The sequence below is a fragment of the Mus caroli genome, chromosome 4, assembly GCF_900094665.2.
Source record: "Mus caroli chromosome 4, CAROLI_EIJ_v1.1, whole genome shotgun sequence".
NCBI lineage: Eukaryota > Metazoa > Chordata > Mammalia > Rodentia > Muridae > Mus > Mus caroli.
This window is the reverse complement of record NC_034573.1, coordinates 59,145,049-59,169,396: the sequence shown is the minus strand read 5'-3', so window position 1 is coordinate 59,169,396 and position 24,348 is coordinate 59,145,049. Positions and strand designations below refer to the sequence as shown.

The following is a 24,348-nucleotide window of genomic DNA, read 5'->3' as shown; positions in this document are numbered from 1 at the left end:
GAAGCTATTGGACACATGTCCTTTGAATCACATAGCATCAAACCAGAGCAAGTAAGTCCAGGACTCAGGGAAATGAGGTGATCTGCTTGAGGTCTTATATCTCTGAGAAGGATAAGGATCTAGCTGTGGATCTGATGCTCTGGGCTTATATACATGTGATCTTTGATTTTAGCACCTTTATGTTGGTGAGTGAGATCACCTCTTGCTTCAGGTAGGAACAATTCCTTGTAATGCTATATAGCTTGGAAAACTGATCATGATAGGGACGGTGGCCTCCCCTCATCTCCCTGCTCTGGACAGCCCCATGGAGAGCTTGCATGTGTATTTAGCCACATCTCATCTCACTACATACAGCCTGCTTCATGCTCTGTAGCTTAAAGTCTGCACCTCTTTAATGAGCATGTGAACTACATCACTGCTGTCCAACTTACAGCCTACTAAAAGCTAAATGCACAGGAAGCAGATACATATTTAAGTGAAGAGTCACCAAATCTTTGTCACTAAGAAATGCTTTCCTGAATAAGTTGAGAACCTTATACTTTTTGATTGCAAACATTTTCATAACCTTAAATTAAACAAAATAGGAGCAAGACAGAAAGTACTTGAAGTGTTCTCAAACACATTTGACCACAATCACAGGCCCCCCACTCCCGCCACATCCTCCATTTTTGCCAAAATACCACTAATAGCACAACCAACCATGTTTAGAAATGGCAATCTATACAGGAATGCCCCTGCTAAACTTAGGTCCCCTCCCCAAAAGCTGTGTTTCTTTTCTTCCTGCACATCTCATGCACCTGGATGCCACAGTGAAGGTTGTGGGTCCCCAGGAATGTCTGTTTCAGGGGGCCCAGCCCTGATTGCCATGGCGCCCAGACTTTACCCCTTTGCCAGAACTGCATTTCAAAGCCATGAGTGCAGTTCTGGAGGGAGATCAAAGCTCTCTCAACTCAACTGTCATTAGAATATTTTCTTTATGCATCTCACTCGCTAGTTAGTGCCAACAACATATTTCCTAAATGCACTGGCCTGAGATGGTACAACTCTGTAATAATCTGAATGAGAGAGCTGTCAGGGCCTGTTTTATTGAAAGAAGCAAAAGGAACCACATTCAAAATGCAAAACAACAACAAAGCCCTTACATGAAATCATGGGAAATAATCTGGGAAAGACCAAGTTTCTTCAGTGCTAGAAGCACAGTACATTGGTATACCCATTTATCCCTTTGAATGGAGAGTGGTCAGAGGTATGGCTCACAGAAGCCCAGGTCAAATCTCATGTGCTCTGATTTTTATTCAGATTTAAAAGCAGGTCACCTTTCAGATGACTTTCTCTTTGCACAAATGAGAGTGTTATTCTCCTGTACTGCTCCTTGGGCTTTTGATGGGTGCAGGCTGGTCACAGAGGATGGTGCTGGACATGTGCAGGTGACCTCAATTTGTGAAGCATTTGTCTGAGCTGAGAGTGGGCCAAGCTAAAAACAGTTCTTTTGGGTTAAAAGAACAAGAAGCAGATAGCTATTTTAAGACAGACACAGAGGGATTCGAATCCTTCTTCTTCTGTGCTGTGGCCCTCTGACCTCAAACACATGTTTCTATCTCTTTGACACTCAATTTCCTCACCTGTAAAATGGAGATTATAATATACAACTTAGATGGAAACATCTAAACTTCGGTATGATGGTGTATCAGAAAGTAACTAGCAGAGCAACCGACTCATAAGGCCCCAAGATGTATTGTTCTCTTTTGAACTTGCTAGTGGAGTTAAAGGGTCCATCTCCCATTGACTAGCATCCCATCAATGACCCTGGCTCTGAACACTTTGTCAGTGTATGTATTCTCCTTCCTCACCCGAAGGGTCACCCTGTTTCTCCAGCTCACAAAACAATGTTCAGTCTCAGCACTGTCCAACTCCAAATTTCAATTGCAGCTTGCCATTTCCAAGGAACTCCATGGATTCATGAACCGCTACTTCACTTTCAAAACACACCAAACCATTTGAAAATGATTATCAAATATAAAGATCAAAGCTACACAAGGCAAGCCATCAAAGCAAGATAAACCTCAGAATGTTTATTGCGTCCATATTCTTGTTCCAAATAACAAGCTTTCTCCAAGCTGTGACCAGTTCTAAAACCTGAATTTTGCGTTTTATCCCAAGGGCCCAAATGGTCTGGAATTTATTTTCCTGCTTAGTTTCATCATTATAAATGGCTAAGTTTGCCTCTCCTCTTTATCAAAAGACACACGCACACTTCTTGGAGTGTATATTAAATGTTTGGAACCTTGAATGTTTGCTTTCTGAAATAATAGTTTTTATATGGAAGTTTGACCCCTAGGCAAGAAAAATATAACAGCAACAAAGATAATTGAAAAACTGGCTATTTTTTTCACTCACTTATTGAACAAGACATTCTTTCATGAACTCCTCGGTTTCCTCCCTCCATTCCTGGCCTTTATCCTTCCTTTACATCACAACTTCCTTCTTCTCTAGTCACTCAATCATTCTTTCCAACTTCCATCTATCAACATCCATTGAGATTCTACCATACACTATAGCTAGAAACTGGTCATAAAAAATATGGAAATAGAAAAAATTTATACTGTAAAAATCTAGAGGTTTTATGAATAAAATAAAATAAGCGGATGATAATAACACCAACAAAAACAATACACTGAGATAATTAATAACTTTAGGGAGATCTCTGTCTACTAACTCTGCTAATATACCTTCAAAACAGTATCCTTTGGAAGTTTTACAGAACTTATAACTTCTGGTTAAGAGTTTTGCCTGTGTACATGTGAAGATACTATGACCAGGTGAGGTGACTGCTCTTTTCATAGGTCCTCTCATATAGAAGTGTCATGATGAGCCCTTAATGAATGTAATGGCAAGGCTGTGAATATTTAGATTAGAGGAGGTGTTATAATGAGTCTAATGAAGGGGGGGGCAGTAGAGCATTGATCAGATTTTAGCAGTAGAGGCTTGATCAGAAATTTGGATTGTTTATTTTAAAAATGAGATAAAATTAAGTAGAATTTTCTAATCTTCACAAAATAAAGAAGGCATTCAAAAATAGTGTCTCTCATCACAAAAGGTACCTGAGTGGCAAGAATGTTCACAGAATTAAAACCTCTACTCTTCCAATGGGTAAATTGTATTCAGAATTACAGAGCTGCTATTTTTTTCTCTTTTAGCTTTTTGAAAATCAGCTTTAGACATGACTTGGGTAGAAGAGCAGTGCAGGAATGCCCGATTCTTATCCAGCTCAACTACACGTATTGGATTATGACTCAGGCAAACGGTTCTCTCTTCCCCCAGTCTTTACTTACAGTTAAGAAATATTTCTTTGATAGTAGCAGGAGCTCAGAGTTCACTTATATTCAGAACAGCCCATAAAATTTGAAGCATCCTTGGCAACATGAGAAAACACAACACCTTGAAGCATAATATTAAAAAGTACCATTACAGCAATATGGCAATTTGTGTCAAACTATTGCTTTCACAAACACAACTATGGAGATCTAGGCTCCACAGCTTTCTCTTCCCACCATCTAACTTCCTTCCTGTAGAACTCAAACCACAATTGATAAATAGTACAGCTCACCACATTGAAAGAAATATGCATAGCTCAATAATGGCCCTGGGGTTTGTCTTTCTCATTGAAATACAATTAAACAAAGACAAAAACATGTGTTTCATGAGTTGTAGTGGCCATGATATTTTAGGTATAAGAAGTTATTCTGATCCTGGATTTTATGGCTCTAGTTTTAGCCATGTGTGCCATATAACACATGGGAAGGCTAGCTAAATAACACTGAATTTAGGGAGGATAAATCAAGAATTATATCATCACCAGTAGTTGTCAATAAGACAGCATCTGGAATTTAGTCTGGACTGTGGTTCCATATGAATCACATAATCTTAGGCAAATAACAAATGTATTTGCAGTGAGAATAATGCAATCACAACAGTAGGTGTAGCTCTCTGTTGGTGACCTTTAACAAACCTAATAACTTTTCCATATTTTGTCTTTCCTGGAGTTAAAGCAGAGATGACTTTCACAGGGTCATGTGAGCACAGAGTTCAAGTTTGGAGAAAGGATACTGGAAAAATGACATTGTATGTGAAGCTCTTGTGTGGACACTTTGCCCCTTCTTAGAACTGGGACCAAAACACCCATAGAAGGAGTTATAGAGACAAAGTTTGGAGCTGTGACAAAAGGATGGACCATCTAGAGACTGCCATGTCCGGGGATCCATCCCATAATCAGCTTCCAAATGCTGACACCATTGCATACACTAGCAAGATTTTGCTGAAAGGACCCAGATATAGCTGTCTCTTGTGAGACTATGCCAGGGCCTAGCAAACACAGAAGTGGATGCTCACAGTCAGCTATTGGATGGATCACAGGGCTCCCAATGGATTATCTAAAGAAAGTACTCAAGGAGCTAAAAGGATCTGCAACCCTATAGGTGGAACAACATTATGAACTAACCAGTATCCCTGAGCTCTTGACTCTAGCTGCATATGTATGAAAAGATGGCCTAGTCGGCCATCACTGGAAAGAGAGGCCCATTGGACTTGCAAACTTTATATGCCCCAGTACAGGGGAAGGCCAGGGCCAAAAAGTGGGAGTGGGTGGGTAGGGGAGTGGGGGGAAGGGTATGGGGGACTTTGGGATAGCATTGGAAATGTAAATGAGGAAAATACCTAATTAAAAAAAATATATATATATATAAGAAATTGCCATTCAAATCGATTGTTTTGTAAAAAGGATGCTACATTTAGAGCATTTGACGAAAAATGAAGTAGAAAACAGGAATATTTCCCAGGTGTCACCACTGAGATTCAAGGGATATTAACAGGGTTTTCAACTTGTCATTTAGCATAGCTTCCTTTCCTGGTGGGTTGAACACATTGTACCTAATTAGACATAGGAGCTGGGAAACATCCTGAAAGAAGGAACTGTCTCTTATTTTTCTAGTCACATTAGTGTCCACCTTCAACTTCACCTGTGCCTTTTAAAGTCATCAAAATCTTTCATTTGTATCAGGACATCTATCATCTGCTAATCAGCCTTAGTGCATAGGAACCAGAATTGCAAAAGCTGATTTGAGTTGATCTTGGTCTAACAAAGAGTAGACGTTGTTGTTTCCCATTTTACATACAATGAATTTTAAATAAGAATGAAGAAGTGTCAGACTTCATGCTGGCCACTGTGTTACTGGAAGAATACAGTTTCCTTCTTCTTTGTGTATGGCCAAACCGCAGCAGGCAAATTGTTTTTCTACCAGGAATCCACTTGGGAAAAGACTTCCCTTGTGCATCTCCTCCACCCTGTGTAGGACACAGAGACATTTCATGCTTCTGTGGTGTTAGAGTTACCATTGCCCTCTATGGCCATAAAAAAAAAAAAAAAGTTCAGTAGTCAGAAGCCACGCTCAAGCCTAAGGGCTGTGGTTGACTGTCTGAACTCACAAAAGGCTGGAATTACAAACACCAGAAACATAAAATGGAGACAGTGTTCTCCCTGCTGTTTTACCACCAGACCACTAACACAACCTAGAGCACAGAGAAGGGCAGAGAAGCAGAGGGTAAAGAAAAAAATAAAAACCCAGGAGGTTCTCAACAGACCTGCAAACTTGTGCTATTTATGCAAACAAACCTAGGAGAAAAAGGTCTCTGTGTTTACATGTTAGTTCCCTAGTTTGGTATTTACAGAAAGTGAGAGAGAAGGTGTGGAGGCTGGTGATTTGCAGGATGATGCTGAGCTGCAATCACATTAGGAAAGTGCCCCTCCTCCCACTAAAAGGAAATACACTGTTGTTTGTAGATCCAAACTTCCCTCGCAGCCTCATTGGCTGTGTTTCCTAACTGGAAGGGAATTTGACCAAGTGCTGAGGCTGTCATGGGCTGTCAGTGTCACCAGTGGATTGAGACAGGGAAAGGAGGGTGCTGAGTTTGCCAAAGTTATGATGGAAAATCCCCAATAGTCTCCTACTGAGGCCTTCGAAAGGGCACCCAGTATTCCCATCTGTCCAGGGAACTGCAGATGGCAATGAACATTGAACCTCAGAAAGGGGTAAGAGACAGAGCCTCTCAGATCCTGTTATACTAGAAGCTCCACAGTACTGGTCAGCATGTGTCCAGGAGGCAGCTTGCAGAGTTTGCTACTGACATCACGATGGGCATCTTTCTTACCTTCAGTTCCTTGACTTCACAAATACTCAGTGAGGCTCAGCCTCAGCCCCTGACATGCCTTTCTTATTTTGTTCAAACTGTACAGTCTTAGTGTGGCATGTTCTGCTGCTTATCTCTCCAGAAGAGGAATACATTAGCATTTAGTATGGATAAGGCTCTTAGAACTGAAAGATAAAATCTAAAGAAAATATGGAACTCATAGCTGCAAAAAGTCAAACGGTAGCACTAACAGATTCAAACATCGCTGACTCTTATTCCAGCCTCAAAATTCTAGTAAGAGGTTTTAGAATTGAGAAACAGGTGAACGTAGGATATGGCGGGAAGACATCACATTACCCAGGGAAGGGAAATTCCTAAACAACAGCTGGAAACTCCTTGTTATGTGTAATGCTCATGTCATGCCAGGTGCTACCCCAAAAGGTGAATCGTATGCTATGGTGGCACTCCATCAAACCTAAACAGTGAAGCAGACTGTTCCTTCTATCCTGATGTCTCATAGAAGGCAACTACACAGGGCTACAACCGTATCAGATGGATTTAGTGGAAGCATACTCTAAATGTGTGTGGTCTCTCAAACTTGCTATTTCACCCAACTCACTGCTTTGCTTCCTGTTCTCCTAATGTTTCAGAGCCCTGGATAGTCTCTGTTAATTATAATCTCCCCTGTACCATCCTTTCCATGACTAAAATGGTACAGTGTTCTCAGGTGGAAATGACGACTGAAGGTGAACTTCACTTGGTTTCAAGAAAACTCAAGATTACATTAGAGAAAATTAGACTAGGCACATCAGTGTGCCTGCTCAGGTTTAATGTATTTCAATATTAAAGCAATCATAATAAAAACATCTTAGTAAGATCCACCAAACTTGCATGTGCCTCTTCAGGACCATTGCCAGCACTGCATGGAGTAGATTGTGAGGCATTGTGTCTTTTAATACAGATAGTCATTTGGGGTAATTGTCAAATAAACTAGTGTACAAAGTGGATAAGTTTGATATAAGTGATGTGGTCTTTACATAACAGCACCAGTTCTGTGGCCAGTGCTTAAAAGAAAGTATTTTAAGAATGAAAGTAATCTGGCTAAATGCTCTCAGTTTGTATATTGCAGTTTGCTCCAGTCTTTGTTAAGAGCCTGTTGGAACGCAGTCTCTGTGAAATAAGTGCTGACAGGCAGGCAGTCTGTCTATGTGCATGGACGAAATGGGACGAACACCTACCATACCTACTATGTGCCAGACTCAAAACCAAGTGTTTTATACCAGTGACTTTAATTTATGTTTTATGACATGTCACAAGATAGCTGTTATCACCTATTTTTAATGGATGAGAAACCACCAACTCTTACTGAACAATGAGCCAAGGTCAAACAACTAGGGCAGAGTGGAGCCAATATTCAAACCCTGGTCAGTCTCCAGTGTGCATATTTGTTCCACTACACTAGTCCTGACTCCTGTTATTGCTGTAATGAATATTAGTCACGTTAAATAAACCCTGATATTCTGATTATGAGATTCCAAGTAATTTCTCTTACAGGATTACTGGAAAAGAATGAACGAAGTTACTGAAAAAAAAAAAAAAACCAACACAACAATGCTCTTTTTCATCTGCAAACTGGTTAATGCTTCCCAGGACTCCCTGTTATATTACTTTTATATGAGCCTCATGGCCACATAAAATAATATATGATGTGTGCCATCAAATATTATTTCTTTCAGTAGATGTGAAAATGGAGACTTGGAGTTTAAGAGACTGGCCCAAGATTGCATAGCTAAGAAACTGCCCAGCCAAGGACACAGTGTGTTTCTCCTGAATTTTTATTTCTTCCTAATCATGCTGATTCTTTGAGATGTGCAATTGAGGAACAAATTGGAGCATCTACATACATGGAATGCCAACTAGCCTTTTCCTGCTCTCTGCCTCCCTCTTCCCATCTCAGCCTCAGTTGCTCTGCTGAGCAATCTGTCCCTTCTCCCCATGTTTTCTGTCATTGCCAAGCCTGACTATACTGGGAGCCTCTTTTGTCTCCACCACATCATGAAGATTTCCCTAACTTCTCAAAAGTCCAGTGGTTCTTCCTTTTCTCAGTTATCATGGGAACTTATGGTCCTGGTATTTCAATTGGAAACAAGACCTCTGCCTTCCTGTCCACCCTTGGGATGAGTGTAATAACAGGCCATTAGAGTGCAAAATACAAACTCCTGGAAAGACAAGAGATTCTGTCTCAAAATCCAGAAGCATCTGTCACTGTGTTCTGGCTATTAAAGACGTCTTAACAAAATATGGATGATGGGTGAGGAAATAAATATGCTAGATATAACCTTTCAAGTCCCCAGCTATCAGCTTCCAAGACATTGGGGCAATTGGTAGTGGGAAGCTTGAGGGACTTAAACAGCTTGGGAATAGGAAGTGAGCTGCTGGCATAGTTCTTTGTCCCAGATCAAATTTCTGTTTCTGCTAGAGTTGGTCTGTGTCCCCTCTTCTTTACAGCTTGAGCTCCTTGTAATCAGCAAGAAGGAACTGTGACAAAAAGCCTCCCATATGTCTTTGAGCTCTTATAGTCCTCGATGCCTTGATACCTTGTTAACAACTGTTTCAGGCTAAGAGCATCTATGGAGTCAGTAGTGCAAACAAAACAAAATAAAACTAAACTAAAAGCCAAAAAATTTTAATGGGACTCTGAAGGGCCTAGGCAACATTGCAGAGATGACTTCAAGATGTAACCCTTCTTGTGAGATTTCCAGCCATGTTGACTTTAAAAACTAACAAAGATCCAGGAGATCAAGGATCTTATTCCAGGAGATTACTTTTACATTTAGTAATAACAATAACAATAATAATGAAAAAGCAAAGAAAGGGAAGAGGAGAGAGTTTATCCAGTAACATACTTCTTTTTGAAAACATGAGGCCAAGAGAAAATCCACTGAATGTATCTCTAAACAGTCTGGTCATGGTAATCCTTGTAATCCACATGATGGAGAGGAAGGGATGTCTAAGTCCCTGCATCTCACTAGCCAGTGTGTCCAGACCAGTGTGAGACTATCTCAAAGACAAAAAGTTAAAGGCACCCGAGAAATGATACCTGAAGCTGTCCTCTGCACTCTACATATACATTTTCACATATATTTGAACTCTCACACACAATAAAAAATAGCCTTATACACACCCACCTCCCCTTTGCACCCAAAACCACATACACACACACACACACACACACACACACCCCAGATACAAACCATACACACATGAAGGCAAAGAAACATTTCCCTAGGAGCCAATAGGGGCAGAACAGTTGCTTCCCCTCCCCACTCAGTTTATGTAATTAGATACCCACAGTTGCAGATGTAATTCACTCAATGATGCTGTAGGGGTGGGGTGGGGAAGTTGCAGGTTCCAAAGAGGGGAATTGAGAAATTTGTCTCCCAGGCAGACTACTAAAATGCAAAATGCCAGTTGTGTACATGGCTTATCTCTGCCCTAGGAAGAATGACTGTGGTTCACTTGTGATGCCAATCTCTACCTGACCGGTCACATAGAAAGACTAGCCATGCTTATGAAGAATTGAGGATCCCACCCTAGTACTGTGGGGTAGTCCCTTGTAGTAGTAGTAGTGGACTAAGTAAGAGCAATTGCTGATCAGTTTTACCAATGAGGTGATGATGTCACAGGAGCAGCAATTGGATTGGCAAGAATGGAATGTGCTGTAAATCTAGACTGTTAGAGAAATTGAAGAACAGAAGTGGAAAGAGAAACGAGAGAAGGGGGAGGGAGGGAGAGAGGGAGAGAGAGGGGAGATGGAAGGAGAGAAAGTGATACTGGGTAACAAAATTCTCTGTGAGAAAAAAAGAGAAACTTTTTTTGGTTTACTTTTTTGAATAGAACGCATCAGCAGATGGTCTTTTGATTTTCTTGCTGTTCATTTCCAGTGGCTAACTTTCTCACTGATTCCCTCTGTGTCTACCTTCTACATGGTCTGTCTTTCTCTCTGCTCTGGACACTTCTGTCTGCTCATCAAGATGCCACTAGCCGTTCTGTACCTCTCTGTGTTCTGTGAGTAAGTCAGGAGAGAAAGATAACATTGATTCCTTTAGCTTAGTCAGGAGGCTTCTTTCTTTTTAGAAAATCTACAGCCAGGATTGAAAAGCCTTTTCTGTCCAGCCACAATTCATAGTTACTACATCTGCCCACTCATTTTCCCTCTACAAAAGAAAAGTCGAAAATGTCTCTTCGTGTTTGATGACCACGAAGGTAAGAGCTAAGGTTACTAGTTCTTTTTAATACCATATACGGCATTGTAAGTAGTTGTCACTTCAAAATCATCCCTCCTTCAATTCCCCTTAACCACTCCGTGTGACTGTACCATCTACCTCATGCCAGGACTCTGACTGTGACCTCTCTCTCTCGGGGATGGTTATTCCTGGATGCTCGATGAAATCCCTGTTCTTCCAGGTAACTGCCTTGTTTTCCCTACATACAATAATTCTCTGTATTTTAAATCCCAATATCAGATGGGATATAGAATAATCTTCTTTTTGTTATAGAGTAAGCATGGTGGTTTAAAGCTAGCTTCCATGGTGCCATAAAAGTGTTATTGCCGCTGATAAAGGAAAAAGACTTCAGCTGTCTTACCTAGTTGTAAACGCTGTGAGTTACCAATATGGCAAGATACAATCATGGAAGTGCAATAGTTGTGTGGATGTTATGTGAGCAAGTAACTAACCCATCCTATAGGAGAAAATGCCAGACTGATACTGCAAACCTGGCTAAGAACTCATGTGTGTGGATCTCCTAGGCCATAGGGATGAACTTACTATTGCTATGTTTCTAAAGGACATAGTGTCAAACTATTCTCCAAATCTGTAACCCTCTCCTCTCAGGTTCGTTTAGCTCAAGAACTTCATCAGAGAAGTTTCTCTGAGCATAGGAAGGAATTTAACAAAGAAACTCAAAATTGGCCAAAGTGCGAATAATTGTCTATGGAGTACTCAGTGGCAGATGAAAGGTGTATAGCACATCCCTCCCCATAAGGTTCAGGTACCATCATGGAAGAGGAGAGAGAGATCTTAACACCCAGGTGTCATGAAAGACTAGAGTGAAACTGTCTTCTAAACATCATAGGACCGCACATGCACTCATGACCTCCCAGCATCTGTGGTTGCCTGCTTATGTATGGGGTACAGATGGGGGTCATGAGCCCTCACTTCTAGCTGAGGCACCATTAACAGTTGATGAAACTTGGGGATAGGAGAGTAAGCTTCTTTAAGGGTACAGCCCTTTTTAGGTCAACCACACCCCAGTGAATGGCAGCACAACCATGAGTATAGGAGAGAGAGACACACAGAGAGAGAGAGAGACAGAGAGACAGACAGAGACAGAGACAGACAGAGACAGCAGAGACAGAGAGAGACAGAGAGATACACAGAGAGACAGAAAGATACACAGAGAGACAAAGAAGAGAGGGAAGGAGGGAGAGAGGGGAGGGAGGGAGGGAGGGAAGGAGGGAAGAATGGAGGGAGGGAGGGAGGGGAGGAGGGAAGGAGGGAGCAAAGGATGATGATGAGGAGGAGGAGGAGGAGGGGAGGAAGTTGGGATGGAGTATGGTATGGATCTCAGAGTGGTTAAGGGGATGAGTGGGTAGTGAGTAATGAATATATTAAATATATATTCTATGAATATGTGAAATTCTCAAAGAAATAACAAGACTCTTAAAAGATAGAGAGGGGGAAAACTGGTTCAGCAGTTAAGAGTACTTGCTCTTACAGATGGTCTGAATCCAGTTCTGAACATCCATGGAAGATAGCTTATAACTGGCTTCTGTAGTCAAATGCACACATGGTACACACATAATCACACACACAAATAATAGTGATATTTATAACAACAATGACAATAATGCTTAAAACAATCAGAGATAGAAAATCATTAATAATAGATACATAGAAAGAGATGATGGAGAGAAACAGAGAAAGACAGATAGAGAAAAGACAAGAACAGGGAGAGAGAGAGAGAGAGAGAGAGAGAGAGAGAAAACCCCTGAAGAGTTTTGTTTGGCTTTGTTCTGTTTTGTTCTGTTTTAACTGAGTACCTCATTAAAAGTCACCTAAACAACAGCAGCCTGGGCTTCTGTTCCAGTTGCCTCTCAGCTTTTGTGCCTTTATCTTTTTTTTTTTTCTCTCTCTCTCTTTTTTCTCTTTTCCTCCTCCCTCTCATTTGTTCAAAGTCAAAAAGTGAGTATTTCTCTGAAACCTTCCACAGGTTTCTTTCTGCACACAGGAGAGCTGACTCAGCCAGAACCCAATAACCCCAGCTTAGTCATGATGACACAGGGCCTGGTGGGGCTCACCCTGGGCACACAGTTTTCCCAGGCAGCAAACAAACAGACCCTGGCTTGAGTGGTCACACTGCTGGCACATGGCCGTGCATAGACATTTGGAGCATGCAGTCTCGTGATGAGAAAAGCGGAGGCCTTTGGAATTTGCCAGTGTTGCCTGCTGATTTTGAGTTATCTGGAACCTGGGGCCCTATGGTCCCTGTACACTAGCAGAGGACTCTGAAAAGGCCAGTTGCCTTTGGTTCTGACTCTTACAGCCATCAAACTATAAGCTTTTTAAAAGCTAACCTGACAGCTAACCAATGCTTTAATGTTACCGAATTGTTCCTTAGATTTAAACATAAATGACCTGGAAGGGACTAGCCATATACTAAATCTTCCTTTGTATGCTGCATGAGTCTGTAACAAGTGAGTGGCCAGGAGCCCTCCATGCACCAGCAGGCTGAGTTGCTGCCAGGCAGGATGTTCCCCTGCCAGAATCCTCATTTCTCTGAACATAGGTATTTGGCTGTGCAAGGGAGGTCCTTGGTCTTTTGAGAGAGAAAGAGAAGTATCAGCAGGAAACCTGCATACGTCGGCAAATGTGTTGAAGCCCTCAGCAAGTCCAGCGTTCTGTGTGTTGGACAGAGTGGAAAAGTTCCCCCATGAACCTGAGAAAAAACAGGAAAGAGGGTGTTGCTACTTTCCCTAACTTCAGACTGAAGGTCCCACGTGAAATGCAGCTGACCTTGTTGTATGGTGGGACTGCTGGTTTAGGCAGCAACCAGGGCAGACTCTAAAGTCTTCAGCAGCAGGCCTCTTTGCTTCCTGCTTCTCAGGAATAATACACGGAAAACTCACTGTTCCTGCAGTCTCTTTCTTTCTTCCCCAATCCAATCTTTGAATGATGTCGAAAGTATTCCTATTCTTTGTATAGACACACAATGTAATAGAGGCTAATGTCTGGTATTTTTTGTCATCATCCTTTTCCTTGTTTTTGACAAAGGATTTCCCACTGAATTTGGAGCTCACCATTTTACGAAGGTGGCTGGCTGGAGAGATCCCAGAATTTGACTACTCTGTCCTCTGAGGCAAAGACTGTGCGTGGTATCTACATAGGTGCTAGGGACTTGAACTCGGGCCCCTCTGTTCCAGTTACCCTCTGAGCCAACTCTCCAATACCTTCTAATATTTTTGTTGTTAAAAGTAAATACTGTTGTACAGATTTAAGGTTCAAACCATGTCTTGATGGGATTGAAACACAGAGATAAGTTTATGATAGTGAAAATAGCAAAGTTATCTATCAGCTCACACAGCTACCTTTTATAATGACCAGAATACTGGGGTTTTTTTAGCATGAATATTAAGTACAGTACATATTTATTATCCATATTAGATTTCTGAAGATAATCTGTTGGGCTTCCCATTTTGACTGTTTCTGAAGACCTTGGTGAATTTCCACCTGTTTCAAAGAACTCTCCATGACACATTCAAGTCTTAGGGCGAGTGCTTTGCATGGGCCTCCTTACTACCCTCTCCTTTCCTTAAAGAAACATACTTATTGATATCTACTAAGGTACGGGGTACTGCTGTAGAGAAATGGCATTTCTTTATGCCTTCTGTCTGACCTTTGCAACTTAAAACGTCATCATTTTCTCATTTCTGTCTTACAGATCCAGGAAGAGCCTTTAGGAGATCAAAACATGAGAAAGTGGTAGAGCTGGGATCTGCAACCAAAGTCCTGTCTGACACGAGATCTACCAGCTCAGCATCCACAGAGCGGGACCCGACACTGGAAGATTTCTGCGTAATTTTCCAGCATGAAAACTACAAACCCCATCTAGCAAATTTGGTAATAAAATAATTGACTTTTACCTCTCACAGTTTTATTTATATGTGCATTGCTAGAGAATAAATCTAGAGTCTTATACTAGCTAGGCAAGTGCTCTATCACTGAGCTATAAACATACCCTTCTTTTATTTGGAGATAAAGCCTCACAAATTTTCCCATGGCTGCCTTGAACTCATTCTGTAGCTCAGGAAGTCCTTGAAATTAAAATTGTCCTGTGTCTCTCTCCTAAGTAGTTGGGATTACAGGCTTGAATGATCAGGTGCTTCTGTTTTTATTTACTTACAATGTAATAGATACAAATGTTTAAATATAAAATAATAAGTAAAAATATAAAATAAAAATAGTTCTATTTACTTTTAACTGAGTTAACTTTAAGTAGTACCCTGTGGCCAGAAGCTACTGAACTGGTTGGGACAGATGTAACAAACATTACCATGTACAGTACAACAGCTATTTGCATGCAGTACACAGTCCCCAATTTAACCCCTGAGCTCTTTGAGAGAACAGGATTTTGAGACCTTCTTCACGGTCAATAGCAAGCACTCAGTAAGTAGTCTCATAAAGGACTGTGCACGTATGTATTCTTGATAACCTTAAAAATAAACTTGCATTGCTCAGAAGACAGCTGTACAGACTGGAAAAAATGCCATAAACCCCTAGGGAATTTATGTATCTTATCTACAAAATAGGAACATCACAACGAGCTCTCACCTGGATATCTGTCCAGGAAAGTCTTACCTGTGTGGAGAGTCAGGATCAAAGCATGTCTTAGTGACATCAGTGATGTCTGGGTCACAGCACTCTCCACCATCAAAATTAAACCTTTCGTAGTTGCAGTCCATGTCACACACACCATTCTGCTGCTTCTTCATGAACGCAGGGTAGCGCAGCTGGCGGCAATCTCCACCATCATGACCAGTCAGTGTATGGTTACATTCTGGATCACATTTTTCATCCCCAATCTTGCTGATGTCACAGTTGGCTAGGATGAGGCGGTGACGCAGAGAGGAACTGTTTATATTCAGTACCTCTAGCTCCCAGGAGATGTTGTAGTGTTGAAAGGCCTCAGCCAGCTGTTGGTGCTGAAAGTCAATCTGTTGCCAGCTCACTGTTGGGTTCTCATGGTGATCATCATAGATGTTGACCACACGATAGCGCACCACCTTGGGCTGCCGGAAACTTGGGAGCTGATTGTAACTGGAGATGACTTCTGTGTTGTCACACAGTGTCTGCCCACAAAGAGGAGGCTCCAAATTAGTGTCCAACAGAAAGCCGTGGGCATTGCTGAATTCCACCTGGGGGCTGTTGCCATCCTTCATGGGGGACCAAGTGCGCTTCACGTTGTCCCAGTTCTCCTGGAGGAGGAGCTGAGGTAGAGGGGTGTGGAGGCCACGGGTTTCCATGTCGGATACAATCTCTCGCTGGGTTCTTGCTACTTTCCATAGACTGAAGTGTTCAATGTGGCCCCGGAAGTTGTGATTCAGAGCACTGCCCCCCAACATGAGCACTTTACACTTCTGGGTCAGTGGGCTGAATATGCCACCTACTTGCTCAGCCGAAGTTGCCACCTGGGCACCATTCATATAGAGCTTCATCAGCCGCCCATCATAGGTAGCAGCTAGATGTACCCACTGACCTGGGAGGTAGCTGCGATGGGCATCAATGGTGGTCACTTTCCTGGCCCGGTCTGTCTTCAAGGAGAAAAAGTAGCGTGGATCTCTGTTGCCTTGATCACTGGTGGTGTGAATGCCCATGACCCATCCTCGATCACGTGAGGTATAAGAACATTTGTCATACAGCCCTATGTGGCCCCAAAAGAGAAAGATGAATAAATAAAGCATGGAAGTAGATGCAGGCAAGTTATTCTTCTCTGATAAATGTCACATCTGGATAATCTAGAAGAGTTTTCAAAAAGCTCTCTGAAACTCTGGCTGCTACTATTGGAGCCTCTGGGACCACCCTTAGGGCAAGGTAAAAGCTGGAGGAACTAATAGGGAAAAAAAGTTAGATTTACCACCTTATGGCAAATGAATAATGAGGTTTTGCTCTTTTTTATTTTGACTATGAAGCATGCAAAAAAGCTTCTGATAGAAGAATGGGTATTTGAACTATATAAAATATAAAAAAATGATAATAAAGCCTGTCAGTTATTGGTTTTACAAAAGTGTTGGATAGAAAAGTATGCTTTCAAATTTATGAGTTTAAATAAAGAATGTTATGAAAAGTGATAAGGAATGGAAGATTCTCATTTAGAAAGACTGTGTCTTGGGCCATTACCATAACTACAAGCAGACAACTTCCATTAGCAGTCAGTGAATGATGTGTAACATGAAATCATGGAAAAGGTTGCCCTTGAAGAATAAGAGGCAAGGGCTGGAAAGCCAGTGTTTCTGTCTTTAACATGAATCTTGTCTAACCTTTGCATGTGTTCTGGAAGAAAGATAGACACTTAATAGCTGAACTGGGAAGATTTCAGAACATCACTGCCTCCAACTTCCTTGATTTTATCAGTAGTAAGGACACTGAGACACAGAGAACAGATGACATTCTTAAGGCTTTATAGAATCACATATAAATCTCCCAAGAACCAAGTGCTGTTTATGTAACACACCTGTCTTTATAGTCTCTCTCTCTCTTTCTCTCTCTCTGTATGTGTGTGTATATGTGTATGTATGTATGTATGTATGTATGTATGTATGTATGTGTCTATTCACATATTTATAAATGCTCTTTTAATTGCAGTAAAGTATAAACTCTACTAATACTATGTAACAGACAAGGCATCATGCTAAAGTCTTTATATCTATTAGGTATTTGAACACTTATAATAACTGTGGCAGTGATATTAAGACTCTCTTTTATGTAATGATTAACATGAAAACTAAAGAAAGTGAAAAAGATGAATGTGAGGTCATCTGGTTGGTATATGACCTCGCAATTAACTGTCCTAGGTGAAAGTAGTAAAACACCCCCTTTACTAATACTATCAAGGCTTTGGGTTTCATCATCTACCAAAGAAAATTCAAGTTAGTTATCACAAATTTTAGTTGGCCCTTAAGGACATTTAAATCAGATGTACTTAACTAGAGATCATGTAGAAACGCTAATAAGCAGCTCAAAAGATTCTCCGTGCATCTAAATATCTTTGTACACATCAATTCCCCTGTCTCCCAGTCTTTCTGGGATATACCCACTGTGCCTTGGCTTAGGCAGAGCTTCTGGATGATGAAGAGTATTTTCTAATTACACATGTATTTTAAGTGTCAGATGCTATATAAAGCCAGGAGAAAGGATAAAGAAAAGAAGACAAGAATGAATAAAAAGGGCTCATTTTGGAAGGACAGTTCCTACTCTCACTGGAGAATCATTGCGGTCACCTTAACTCTGAGTGTACATCTGCCATTAATATTCATCGAAGGAACAGGGAGAATGTCCAGCAAAATCAATAGAGGAGGCCCACACAGTCTTCTTTCCTTTGTGAACACTTAGACCTTAGCATCTGTACAAATGTCTATGTTAGCATCTGACATGGCCAGCATTTGGCAGAGGATCCAAGCCCACCCACTTCTTTCTTCCCACTCACAACATTTTCCAGCAATGGACAGAGTCTCCTAATACAGTCATTCCACTTCCACCATCTGGGTGACATTGGCATGTGCCCCTGGGTCTTTGAACGAAGTGTTGTATCACATAGTCAACCCAGGACTGATTTTCTTTCTCCCAAGCTTCCCAATGACTAACGCCCAAATCAGTTTTCAAGGGGCACTTCCTGATAGCTCTGTGAATGTGGATCATTCTCTCTACTGATTTTGCTTTTGCTTTCAGAAAACAACATCAAATCTCTCACTCTGGAGTTGCCTGTCTCCATTATGTTGTCTCTTCTCTGCTAGACTGAATGGTTGTTGAGGGTAATGCCCACATTGGCTCATGTCTGTAAACTGTCTTACCCCTCGTTACAGTGGGCATCCAATATGTGTGCCATGAAAATGCATGGACACATGTAATTCAAAACATGAAAAAAAGAAAGAGGTTTTAAAGGCAAACAGAATTGAAAGCAGTAATTTATGTCTCAGTTGCTAATAGACAAGGAATATCAGAGGACAGATGTGTTTCTACTGTAAAGAATATGAAAGATTTTGGGCCCAGGGTAGCCTGTTTTGACTCATGATGACAGCAGTTACAGGCCATATGTCTAGGACAAAAATCACATCATCTCTGTGGACCTTGATTCTCCCATTTGTATCTCTTTTTAAATAGGATGTCCTACTTAAGAGATGTAATGGATATACTATCCTTAACACACAGGCTATCCAAACAAGAGCTGGTTTTCAAGATGTTGAAGGGACTGGGAATAAATTAGAAATAAAAGAGTAGGAAATAAATGGAAACAAAATACAAAGGGGCCACCTTTGTAAAGGAGGTGCCTTGAAAGCATCTTGCCTGATGGGTTAAGTTGCAGGGTGAAGGCTCAAAAAAAATCGACTTAGAAATCCTATATTTCCACCAACTTAGACAATATTAACAAAGTACATATTAGAAGTTACTTTCCAACTGATTCCCTCCAAGGGCAAAAAGCTGTCTTCACATTTGGAATTAATTTCTCTAGAGCTCTTGTCTGAGTGTCCACTTAGAATGTCAGTGGGATCAGAGGCTGCTAAAACCATCACATTTGTGTCTTCCATACCTCTCAGCTCAGTGTCTCCCCCTTTTCCATTTAATTTCTCTATCATCATCATCATATTTCTCCTCCTCATCATCACCATCATCCTATAAAAGATAATGAAGGGTCTTCTAATAGGAAACATGATATCCTTCCTCCTTTCTTCCCTTTTTATTTTGTCAGGGGCTTTTGGTCTCTGCCTTTTCCTGTTGCTTTTGGAAAGAAGCCTGCCTTCTTATCAACGTAAAGTGTTTACACATCTGTAGGGTTTCCTCAGTTCAGAACCTTTCTGGAGTCTGGAGCTTTGGTTCAGACTACTTGATGCTGCCATATAGAGGTATAGAGGAGCTGGCTTGTCCCAGGAGGCAGAAGGGAAAGGCAGTGACTCCAGGAGGAAAAATATGGGAGAAAAATTCGATTCTTAAAGCAGGAGCTGCAGATGTTCAAATGGAAACAGTTACCTGGATTGTAAGTTGGTGAAAGGAAATCACCGTGCCTCCTTGAGGTGGGGGACAGATGTGGGGACAGGAGTCAGTTTCTATTGAAAAATAGATGCATTGAAGTGACTTTCTAGGAGCCTGGATGGGAAGCACTCCCATACCATCTCCATTCAGAACCAAACCTCAGCATCAGAGATTTGGCTTGGTGTGCATGTGGGAGTACATACATACTATGGCACCCATGAGGAGGTCAGAGGATGACTTGTGGAGTTGGGTCTCTCCTTCATTTTTTTTTTTTTTTTGCAGGTTTAAGAATCAAACTCAGGGGGACAGCATTGAGCAGCAAGTGCCTTTACCTGTTGAGTCACTTAATCAACACTTGGTGGCCCTTTTACATTGTCACCTCTCCATTTAAGCTCACACCTGGCAGGAAACCCTGAAGACAGGAGACCTGCACAGAGTCCTCTATAGCCTTGACTTGGTAGAATGCTCTGAGTTACAGGAAACTTTATGAATCACATTAAAGATTCTACTTTAGGGGGTATACATCTCTGTTTCTCTTTTCTCTACATAAACATGTTACTCTTACTTTGGAGTGCTGTACATTATCTCCTTAACCTTGCCCATAAAGCTGCCAGCTGACACATCTTTCCTCAACCCTCTGAGTAAACTGAGGTTCAAGACCAGGAAGTCCAAGGTGACAGTGCTGAATTTAGACTTAGAGGATCCTAGGACTTGTAATCATTTACTACTTCAAGTGCCAAGCTCCAAGCATTTTATTGTAGATTGTCTTAAGGTCTGGCCTCCTCTAAGAATACTTCTCCCAGTCTTCATTGCCAACACAAGCAAGCTGAGCTGAAGGATAAGCCAGAAGGCTGAGCCTTGTGACACGCTTTTGCCTAGACCTAAAACTAGAATCAGAAAGCAGTTCTTTACTACTAACAATCTGTTGTCCTTATCCAATTCTACTGGGACACAACATCTGCACAGGCGTCTGTTGACTTAGAGTTTCGTATGATTTCTTGAGCTTGTCCTCCTGTTTCAAGACTTCCATTGCCAGCTAGGGTTTTCCTAGCTTCCAGTGTCTACATTTTTCTTCAGATTTCTATCATAACTTGATAGGCTCTCATTTATTCATTAGTTATAAATTGAATGTTTGAGACCTCATTAAGATGTAAATGTTGAAGTCACATCATCTAGAAGCTGAGAATATGACTCTATTTGGTGACAGTCTTTAAAGAGGTAATCATATAGCAGCAATGTCACCATAAGATCAAATCTCAAGACTAGTATCTGGATGGTAGGAGACATTCGGGGCACATATGTGTTCAGAGAAGAGAGCACATGTAGACACACAGAGGATAGCCAAATAAAAGCTTGAGAGAGAAAATATACCTAAGCTGACTTGGATTTTGGACTCGTAGTTTCCAGGATTGTAAAAGAGATACATGTTATTTCAGTCACACAGACGCTGAGCCTCAACCAGGTAAGCCCCAGCAGACTGTTGAATTATCATTTAGCACTCCTTCCAAACACTCCCACTGGGATTTCTCTAAACTCTTGTCCTTCTCCCACTGTCTTGTGCTCAGTTCACAAATCCTTCTATTCTTTCTCAACTTCTCCCTTTTCTATTTTGGGCAGAGCACAGACAATTAGGAGGAGCCAAAGATGGGTGATATAGTCGACACACACCAAAAAATCTTCCCGCCTGAAAGGCAAGCTTTGTGTTTGTGTGTGAATTGACTTCCTTGGAGTTCCTTGAATGTACTGGGTACATGGGTAGCTGCCTCCATGTCGAGCTAGCTCCTATGATGTTCACACCGGTCTTGTAAAATAGCTGCCATCCATTACCAGTGATAAAAGTTGAGCCTTAGAGAAATGATGTTCCCTTCCTAAAATCAGTAGAAATAAGGAGTAGGAAGTGGTACAAGTTAGGCATCACAGTGTCCAGTTTCATTCTTCCATATGGGGGGGGGCAGAACCCAACTCTCTCTCTCTCTCTCTTTCTCTGTACCATTCCTTGGATGCTCAACATATTAGGTCTTATAGTTGCCATTGCCTTGGGAGGAGAATTAGCCAACCATGCAACTGTATACTCAACTAATATATATTTTTCGCCTTTGGAGAGTATCCAGATAGGAAGACAAAAAAATCTACCTAGGACATTTCTCTATGCAATAAAAAAGCAGCAGTTGAAAATAAATAATGATAATAGCTATTTTTGAAAACCACTATGTAACAATCTGTACATTAAACACACATACCTTGGGGTTTACATGACCCTGTAAAATTGTTATTATCATGCCTTTGGTAGATATGAAAATTGAATATGAAGACCATAAGGTGTCCCAAGGATCTTTTCTATGATCTTGGAAAGACACAATTCTGATTCCTATCTACCTGACTTTGAAGACAACGTGGATTCCAGGATGCATTCCTGCATGGGAATCACTCTAGGTCACTAGAGGTTCTCCTGCCTCCTCTGATACTGTTCTGCTCTGCACCACTAGATATGCAATTATTTTCTGAGCTTCTTCATTCCCTCTCCTGATGGGAGGATCACAACAGATAGACCTAAAGGTCCATTCAATTTCCTAGATTCTGAATTCTAGGACTATAATTCTTCAGATGCTCCAACGTAGCGATCCACTGTGGGAAATGTAAGGTCATGGGTAGAAGAGGCAAGTTTGGGGCCTTCACTTTACAATACCCATGATCTATGGGAATCTGACAGGAGAATACAAACAGAGGAATGAAAAGAGGAATTTAGGTCAACGATACAGTTTGAGTATGCTAAAAAAAAAAAAAAATTAAAAGCTAAAGGTCAACCCTGGTTCCTTTTGTTTTGTTTTGCTTTGCTTTCCATGATTTAATCGCCACTATCAAAACCACAGAAGAATGCTTGAGAGAGCAATCCTATGGAAAGCTTTTATCTGTCCAATGGAGAGTAATTAAAACAGACAGATTTGGGTTAAGTATACCCATGGTCCCTGCACTGGGTTTATTCAGGGGAGGCCCCCAAAATGACCCGAAGGATTCAGAACCACCAGTCATTAAGAGAAAGCAGAGATGGTACCAAAGGGCATTTTTGGTCTCCTGGTGTCCGAGAAGCAACAATATCCATTGTAACCTCAGCCACACAGTCAACATTTGCTCAGGTGAGGTTTCTTGTAAGTCAGTCATGTATGTGTTCTGCTCTTGCCCAGATTCTTTAACCATGCTAGGAACCAGTTTTGACTGTCTCCAGACTACGTGGTACAGCTCATCAGTTTCACTAAGTGCTATAACCTTAAATGACTTAAGCTCTCTGTGTCTGGGTTCTTCAACCTGCTTCTAGGGATCAGTACTTTTATCCTGTATGCTTCATCTATCACCCAGGTATCTTTGAAAGGGTAAAGGAGATGAATGAACATGTTCTTGAGAACTACTTTAAACTACACTAATCCAGGTGTGAGGCAAATTTGAGAATGGTACACCTATCTATAATCCAGAAGTCTTAATATATGGGCCCATGTGATACATTCAGACTGGCAAAATGCTCTGGGAGCCCAAAATCAAAACAAAACATAAAACATCTGCATTTTCCTCTACTCTTGACCTCCCATTCTGAATACTTTCCTCCTAAAAGCAACCTATACAAAAAAATAGAAAGGTCATAGCTGGGACTGAGGTGATGACTCAGTGATAAAGTGCTTGATGCACAATTATGAAGATGGGAGTTTGGATTCCTTGAGTCCATGTAAGATCCTGGCATGGAAGTGTCCATCTGAACTATAGCTCTTGGAAGGAGGGTAGATGGAGTTGGGAAAAAAGTTCCTAGATTTCACCATCTAGACAGTCTAATGAATTTGCAAATGTTAGATTTAGCAAGAAACCTGGCTTAATACATAAAATAGAATACATAAAATAAAAGGAAGACTCATCCTCTGGCATTTTCAGGCACCCTGCACTTGCACATGATTGCACATTCCTACACAAAACATATGCACATATCACACACAAACATTCACACACACATGTGCTCTCACACATGCACATGCACACATATACACAGTGTGTTGGTTTGAATAAGAATACAGATTTGTATGTTTGGCCATTAGGCACTGGTGCTACTTGACAGAGATTAGGAGATGTGGCCTTTTTGGAGGAAGTGTGTCACTGGTAGCTGGCTTTGATGTTTCAAATGCTCTAGAGAGGACTATTGTCTTTCTCTCAAGTCTGCCTACATGCTACCATGCTTCCTTCCATGATGATAAAGGACTACATCTTTGAAAAATGTAGTAATTAAATCCTTTCCATTAATTAATTAATTAATTAATTAACTAATTAAGTAATTAATTAATCTGCATCCCAAACTCTGCTTCCTTCCTGGTTCTCCCTTACAGAGTTCCTTCCCCTATCCATTCTTACCTTTGACTCAGAGAAGATGGAGTACTCCCCTGCTATCCCTTCACCCTGGAACATTAAGTCTCTGCATGATTAGGCACATCTCTCCCATTGAAGCAGGACAAAGCAGGTCTCTGCTACATGTGTGCCAGGGACTTTATACAGCCCGTGTATGCTCTTTGGTTGGCGTCTCAGTCTCAGAGCTCCCAGAGGTCGAGGTTAAGAGTTGCTGTGTTTTTGGTGTTTCTTCACAGCAATAGAACATCTAATAAGCTGTGCAAGTGTGCATGCACACACACATACACACACACACAACAGAGAGAGACATACACAGAGACAGAGAGACACAGAAAGACAGAGGCAGAGCGACAGAGACAGTGTCAGGGAAGAAAAAGAAGGAAGAAGAGAAGGAGGAGGAAGGAAAAGAAGGAAAAGGAGAAGAAGATGAAGAAAGAAGAAGGAGGAGGACAAGAAGAAGAAGGAGGAGGAGGAGAAGGAG

At 41.3% G+C, this 24,348-nt stretch overlaps 1 protein-coding gene across 1 annotated transcript in view; it reads right to left on the bottom strand.

The window, feature by feature from the left end:
* The window catches only part of Pappa (pappalysin 1), a 225,968-nt gene that overhangs the window by 176,593 nt on the left and 25,027 nt on the right, over positions 1–24,348 (bottom strand). The window contains exon 2 of the mRNA XM_021160402.1: positions 15,102–16,164. Within this exon, the coding sequence (XP_021016061.1) occupies positions 15,102–16,164 (1,063 nt within the window). The remainder of the gene's footprint in view (positions 1–15,101; positions 16,165–24,348) is intronic.